The 7,488-nt window shown below is 44.6% G+C and overlaps 1 protein-coding gene across 1 annotated transcript in view; it reads right to left on the bottom strand.

Annotated features, from left to right (window-relative positions):
- Positions 1–7,488, bottom strand: part of LOC108800285 (serine/threonine-protein kinase N1-like) — an 81,286-nt gene that overhangs the window by 16,539 nt on the left and 57,259 nt on the right. The window contains exons 11-13 of the mRNA XM_018572257.1: positions 5,685–5,799; positions 5,362–5,416; positions 5,191–5,240 (exon numbers count right to left, since the gene is read on the bottom strand). Of these exons, the coding sequence (XP_018427759.1) occupies positions 5,191–5,240; positions 5,362–5,416; positions 5,685–5,799 (220 nt within the window). The remainder of the gene's footprint in view (positions 1–5,190; positions 5,241–5,361; positions 5,417–5,684; positions 5,800–7,488) is intronic.

The following is a 7,488-nucleotide window of genomic DNA, read 5'->3' as shown; positions in this document are numbered from 1 at the left end:
AGGCTCTCATGTGAATAGAAGAGCCCCGCCTTTTTTTGGTTTTAAATAGGTTCCACTATTAAAAATCCATACCAGAGATTTTGAAGGACCACACGCCATTTTTACATTTATGTTTTTTACATTTTAGACTGGGATGCCTCAAGATTTTTGCATGCTTTGAAAGGGTGCCGTGACTGACAAAAGGTTGAGAAACGCTGGAATAGACAACCCAGCCTATTTCATTTCTATATATATATATCTAAATGATAGCAGTTCCATGGTCACTGAGGTTTGGTCAATGTCTTGCCTGTACTAACCAGCCGTAGAACTTGTCTAATCATTATGTATTGTTATAGATAGATAGTTATATCCATCCAAATTATATATCAACCTACGCACATTTCTATAGGCTTTGTCAGAAAGATGAAGCAACACGGGAAGTACTTCCTGCAGAAGACTTCAGCAGAGGATTTCTCAGGCTCGGAGTGGTGGGATTGGGTTGCAGGGGAAGTATTTATTGTATGCATGCTTCCTCTCTATTTCTACTGAAGCCTCTGTGTTTGCCCATGATATTTATCATTATACCACAATGGTATTTATTTAACCTTTTATCAAATCTCTTATGAATGTTCTTATTTATGACACATATATATGCATTTTTTGTTATATATCATTCCATTGTGGTAAGAGCCATAGACTGTGGTCTCCTCTCCACTCCTCCTCCCAGTTGTCTGATAGAGGGGATCATTAGAGTCCTGTCCGTATAGATTGGGATACACTGGCAGGGACAGAGACTATGTCAGTGCTACAATCGGTTTTCTGCAGTTCCGATTGGCTGGGAGACCGGGGTTGTAGGTCGAGTGAAAACCTGATTCAAATGAGGCTAGTTTAGCCCGCCCATTACCAACTTGGCCACCTCCCATCCACGTTATTGAGCACTATCCAATCAGGTGCCTTTTGTCCCCTCTTATTCAAAGTGGGGAGGAGACTTGAATCATGTTCTGACGAAGGGGGTGTGCCCCAGAAACGCGTCGACACTTCTCTTTCCGATTTGCACGTAGGACGTATTACACGGATGTCTCTATTGTTCCGGCCTCTCTACTGTCCTACCGCTCGTTGATATTCTACTCCTATAAGTACCTGTTAGTTTAAATTTTTACCAATTGCTGAATAAATTGATCTGCACCAGGAAAGGCGCCCCTTCTTGTTTTGTCTTTCAGTTATCTCCCTGACTGTATTGGGGCTGCGCCCTCCATATATGCCTAAACATCAGTTCCCTATGAGGGACAAGGAATGATTGCCTCTGGCGCTTCTTGATATACAATTTCTGTTGTCTAATCATTATGTATGAGTTATATCCATCCAAATGATATATCAACCTACGCACATTTCTATAGGCTTTTTCAGAAAGATGAAGCAACACGGGAAGTACTTCCTGCAGAAGACTTCAGCAGAGGATTTCTCAGGCTCGGAGTGGTGGGATTGGGTTGCAGGGGAAGTATTTATTGTATGCATGCTTCCTCTCCCATTCTACCCTACATAATGCTACATAATGAAGGACCATAAGGAGGTTTGCATTTTTTACATTGTTACTATAATGAGCTACAAGCATCACATTGGGGTAAAAAGTCAAATGCACGCAGTATGTTAATTCTCGTGTTTTCTGCTGATTTTTATGAGCCAACTGACTACTGAGAAGGCCAGAACACTTAAGAATTGTTGTTTTTCTCCTTTTGAAGGACTGCCTATGTCCACTACTATTTTACATGTATTGGTCACAAAACAGAGACCAATACCAGCCAATGACAATTTCTATTCCATTGAATTGACTGCAGGAATCTGAAATTATTATATCATTATTATTATACAGGATTTATATATAACGTCAGCAGTTTGCGCTTTACAATATAGGGAAGCCATTATAATTACAATACAATTCAAGACAAGATGGTAAGGAGGGACCTGCCCATGAGGGCTTACAATCTAAAAGGGAGGGGCCAGTGATACATGAGGAGGTAGCTGTGTGGGGATGAATTGTTTGAGAAAGTGATGGTTGAGCGGTTAGTTTGAGGTGGGATCGGCTTCCTTGAACAGATGAGTCTTTAGTGATCGCCTAAAGGCAGACAGAGTAGCAGATAGAAGGGCAGGTTGGCGTAAGGACTTCCAAAGAATGGGAGAGACTCTAGAGAAGTCCTGGAGGCGAGTATGGGAGGAGTTAACGAGGGATCTAGAGGGCACAAGGCCTTCTGAGGAGCGGAGAGGACGGTTAGGGTGATACTTTGAGACAAGGTTGGAGATATAGCCGGGGGCGGAGTTGTGGATGGCTTTATAAGTGAATGTTAAAATTTGGAATTTTATCCTTTGACCGATTGGAAGCCAGTGGAGGGATCGGCAGAGAGGGGCGAGGGATGGAAGCCAGTGGAGGGATTGGCAGAGGGAGACAGAGGATGGAAGCCAGTGGAGGGATTGGCAGAGAGGGGCAGGGAAAGAAAAACAGTGGAGGAATTGGCAGAGGGGGGCAGGGGACAGAAGCCAGTGGAGGGATTGGCAGAGGGGGGTGGGAGCCAGTGCAGGAATTGGCAGAGGGGGGTTGCAGACAATGAGCGGTTGGTGAGGTGGATGAGTCTGGCAGCTGCATTCATGATAGACTGAAGAGGGAGGAGCCTGCATAGAGGGAGGCCAATGAGGAGGGAGTTGCAATAGTCAAGACGAGAGATAACAAGTGAGTGGATGAGTAGCTTTGTGATTTCATTGGTGAGGAAGGGGCGTATTTTGGAGATGTTATGAAGGTGAAGGCGGCAGGATTTGTACCCACCATTGGAGGTGGGTCAGAAAGGTGAGGTCCGAGCCAAGGATGAGGCCTAGCTCCTTGGCATGGGGGGAGGGATGGATAGTTGTAGAAAGTTGTTGAAATCTGATTGGATTTCGCCACATTCACCCACAGTGGTGGAATGGATATCAGCAGTCAATTTGAATATGAAATTGGTACAGTTGGCTTTTACGCACAGGAGAACTTGAAACAAATGTCAGAGATTTGGGAAAAATGAATTCAGGTACCTGGTCTGGTACCCAATTGGTGAGAATATGAAAAATGCTACAAGCTCGGGAATGTTAGAGTAAAACAAAAAGATAAAAAAATTTACATTTAGGAAAATTTATTATTGGCTTGGGCCAGAGGGACGGGATAGATTAGAATGTGGACTGTTCTAAATATGTAAGGTTGGGTTTAGTTTGGTATGGGCTTGTTTGTTCTGTGATGTTCTTCTATGGTATATGTGTGTCGGGAAAAAACTTTTTCAAAGAACGGATAAAAAAAAAAGTTTGAAGTTACAGAGATTTTGTAATACCAATAGGCAAAACTGCTTTCTACAAATCACACTCATGGTACAAGGAACAACGCAACCGTTTCGGCCATATGATTTACTCCTGTATACAATCTGCCAGCTCAGCAGTAATGCAAAATCCAGTAATAGCATAAATAATACAGCAGGGGAAGATTTCTAGACGGCATCGGGCATTTAAACTGGGATAATAAATCAAGGTGGCCTAAGAAGTGCAGCGGAATTTTCCTTCCATCAGTGTAAAGTGATGTAATATATTGCTATGAGAGGATCCAAATGAAGACATTTATTGTTGAGTGTCTGCACCAAGGGAGCCGTACATTCATAATCATTGATAAGAAGTGGATGGGAAGGGACCAGGTAACATCCTCTGGAAGGTTTCTGCTGTGCAAGCAAGACGATTGGTGGTACCCATGGGATGTCTAATCCTGGAGACTGCCAAGCTCATCTTCTCTAAGCACAGGCAATGGAGAGGACAAGGACTTCATGAACCAGGGCCAACTATGTGCATGTGATCACTCCTGACGGGAAAGATGAACTGTAGAGAAGCAGGAACTGCAGTCTAAAGAATATCTATCTATCTATCTATCTATCTATCTATCTATCTATCTATCTATCTATCTATCCATCCATCTATCTATCATCTATCTATCTATCATCTATCCATCCATCCATCTATCTATCACCTATCCATCCATCTATCCATCCATCCATCTATCATCTATCTATCCATCTATCTATCTATCTATCTATCTATCTATCTATCTATCTATCTATCTATCTATCATCTATCCATCCATCTATCATCTATCTATCCATCCATCCATCCATCCGTCTGTCTGTCTGTCTGTCTGTCTGTCTATCTATCTATCTATCTACCTATCATCTATCCATCCATCCATCATCTATCTATCTATCATCTATCCATCCATCCATCCATCTATCATCTATCTATCCATCCATCCATCCATCCATCCATCCATCCATCTATTATCTATCTATCTATCTATCTATCTATCTATCTATCTATCTATCATCTATCCATCCATCCATCTATCATCTATCTATCCGTCCGTCCGTCCGTCCGTCCGTCCGTCCGTCCGTCCGTCCGTCCGTCCATCTATCTATCTATCTATCTATCTATCTATCTATCTATCTATCTATCTATCTATCTATCTATCTATCTTTTCATTTTGAATATAGTAGGTAATGGTAAACACCATGAATCATCTGGCTGTATATTAGCTTCCTGTAATCTGTGACCTGAACAATTGGTGTCACCCTGTTGATTATGTATTGCCGCAGGCAGGGCCATTCCTTATCATAATGCAGCCTGAAGCGGGTTGGGCAGCATCTCATTGGGGAGCGGCCAGTTGGGGGGAAGCCACAGCATCCCAGGTTGCAAAGAGCTCTTAGCTACCTGTGACGCCCAGTGCAGCTTTCCACCAAGCTCATTAACATCACCAGTTGCCAGGAGCTGAGCGGAACAGTCAGGCTCGTGTCCCACAGAGCTCCTGGCAACCAGTAACATCAGTGAGATGGGTGGGAGGCCGGACAGAGCCGCTGACAGCTTGGTCTGGCATTCCACCCCCCAAAGCCACAAATCAGGAAGAGCACCTGTAACCCCCGCACCATCTTCCCCCGACCGACAAATCAGGGACAGCAATGCAACCCCCTGTATTGCATATGTAAATGTCAATCCCATGAGGCATTGCAAGATTCTCACAGCCACAGACATGACTCCTGAAGAGAGATGCACCATGGGATTTGTAGTCTCACCACAGCTGGAGGGCCGGAGGTTTGCTACCCCTGATATATGCAGATAGATATGTACAGGTATATGCATGCATGTATATAGGTAGGCACTGACCGTCTCTGGCTGTCTCTTCTTGTGGCTGGACTTTCCTTTACCACCGGAACCTCCACCTGTACAGAAAATAACATAACGCAATGCATTTACACTGTGCAATGTAAAAATGAGCATAGGCATGAGATAATTGTTCCCCAATACGGACTTTTTTGCCCATTTCCCAAATCTCACCGGGTCTTTAGGTTCCTGATTGGGTTCCAGTGTAAGAGAATCCAGGTTCAGCTCCCTAGCAACCAATAAAAAAGAAGAATGAATGTTAGGAAATAGATGATGGGCAGAAAACTAGACACTGAAGCAAAGAGCAAACAAGGGGTGTTCCCTGTAATAGAACAGGACTGGGAAGCAGCTACCCTTTGAAGAAATGGACTAGGCAGCAAGTTAGCAAGAGGTAAAAGGCAAATATGGAAGCTTCAGGGGGCCCAGGAGAAACATGACATCTCTAGGAGGATCAGACACAGCAAAAGAAAGAGTTAATGTAAGATCACATGACTCACGCGCCACGCTCCGCAGGACTGTACCCTCCAGTGCTGGCAGGAATGGCTCTGCGCAGGAGGCGGAGCCATGTTGAGGGGTCAATGTTCATCTGTCGGGCACGGAGGAAGGCCTTGCCTGTGTGCAAACGTCAATTAAATATAGACTTTAAAAAAAAAAAGTAAACACAGCAGATCAAAACATTGAAATTGGGAGATTTTCCTTCAGTTCCTGTCCCAAAGCCACAACAGGAAGCCAGAGGAAATCTCTCCAAAAGGAAAGAGAAAATCCCTTCTCAGGCAGTTATCAAAAGAGCAAGTTTCCCAATAGGAAGAGTTTCCCTATAAGACAAATGCCCCCTTTAGGGGCAGTTTCTATATCATCTGTATCTGGTTCTTATCAGTCTACATTGAACAGGGCGGCATTGGTTGCTTGGTGAACGGCCTCTCTGGTTCCCCAAATTGTTTTGGTTGGGCTTTAACCCTTTTCCTGCCTGCTATCTCTATATAAACATTTCCCAGCACAGAGCCCCCCTTGCTGAAGATTCGTTAATAAATGTCACCCGTTTGACAGCTAGCAGCCGAAACTTTACTCTGCTGCTTGTTGTCCAACCCGGTTGTGCCTATCACCTTCTGTCCCAACTTACGATCGGGAACTAATCAATATGGTTCAGAAGCATACGATCACTATGCCATCAATGAAGGGGCTTCAAGCAGTAAAAAAAAAAAAGTTTTCAGCTTGCAGGGGATACTGCAGACTGTAAATGCCATTGAGCCATTGTTTAATCCTGTAATTGTCTGATAAAAATACAGTATTAAAAATAAAACTGTTAAAAAGGATACATTTATACATTGTTTTTTGGTCAACTAGTCAATCTATACTAAAGAAACTGTGTGCCAAAACCAGAAAAAAACCTATGTACAGTGTATGTATATATATATATACACACTATATTGCCAAAAGTATTGGGCCCCTCCCCCTCAAAATCATTGGATTCAGGTGTTCAGTGACATTTCCTGGCTACTGAATATTCCGCGGTCACCTGTTACTGGGATTATAACGAAGTGGAAGCAACTGGGAACAACAGCAACTCAGCCAGGAAGTGGTCGGCCACGTCACATGACAGAGCGGGGTCAGCGCATGCTGAAGCGCACAGTGCGCAGAAGTCGCCGACTGTCTGCAGAGTCATAGCTACACACCTCCAAACTTGGTGTGGCCTTCAGATTGGCACAACAACAGCGCGTAGAGAGCTTCATGGAATGGGTTTCCATGGCCGAGCAGCTGCATCCAAGCCTTACATCACCAAGGGCAATGCAAAGCGTGGGATGCCGTGGTGTAAAGCGCGCCGCCACTGGACTCTAGAGAAGTGGAGACGTGTTCTCTGGAGTGACCAATCACGCTTCTCTGTCTGGAAATCCGATGGGCGTGTCTGGGGTTGGCGGTTGCCAGGAGAACGGTACTTGCCTGACTGCATTGTGCCAAGTGTAAAGTTTGGTAGAGGGAGGATTATGGGGGGTGAGGGGGGGGGGTGTTTTTCAGGGGTTGGCTTTGGCCCCTTAGTTCCAGTGAAGGGAACTCTTACACATTAGCTCTGTTAAGACAGTTTGGACAATTTCATGCTCCCAACTATGTGGGAACAGTTTGGGGATGTCCCCTTCCTGTTCCAACATGACCGCGCACCAGTACACAAAGCAAGGCCCAGAAAGACATGGATGGGGGAGTTTGGGGTGGAGGAACCTGACTGGTCGCACCGAGTCCTGACCTCAACCCCATAGAACACCTTTGGGATGAATTAGAGCGGAGACTGCGAGCCCGGCCTTCTCCTCC

Source organism: Nanorana parkeri, unplaced genomic scaffold (assembly GCF_000935625.1).
Source record: "Nanorana parkeri isolate BGI_ZX_2015 unplaced genomic scaffold, ASM93562v1 scaffold1980, whole genome shotgun sequence".
Classification (NCBI taxonomy): Eukaryota; Metazoa; Chordata; class Amphibia; order Anura; family Dicroglossidae; genus Nanorana; species Nanorana parkeri.
The sequence above is the reverse complement of the archived record's forward strand: the minus strand, read 5'-3'. Positions and strand labels throughout refer to the sequence as shown.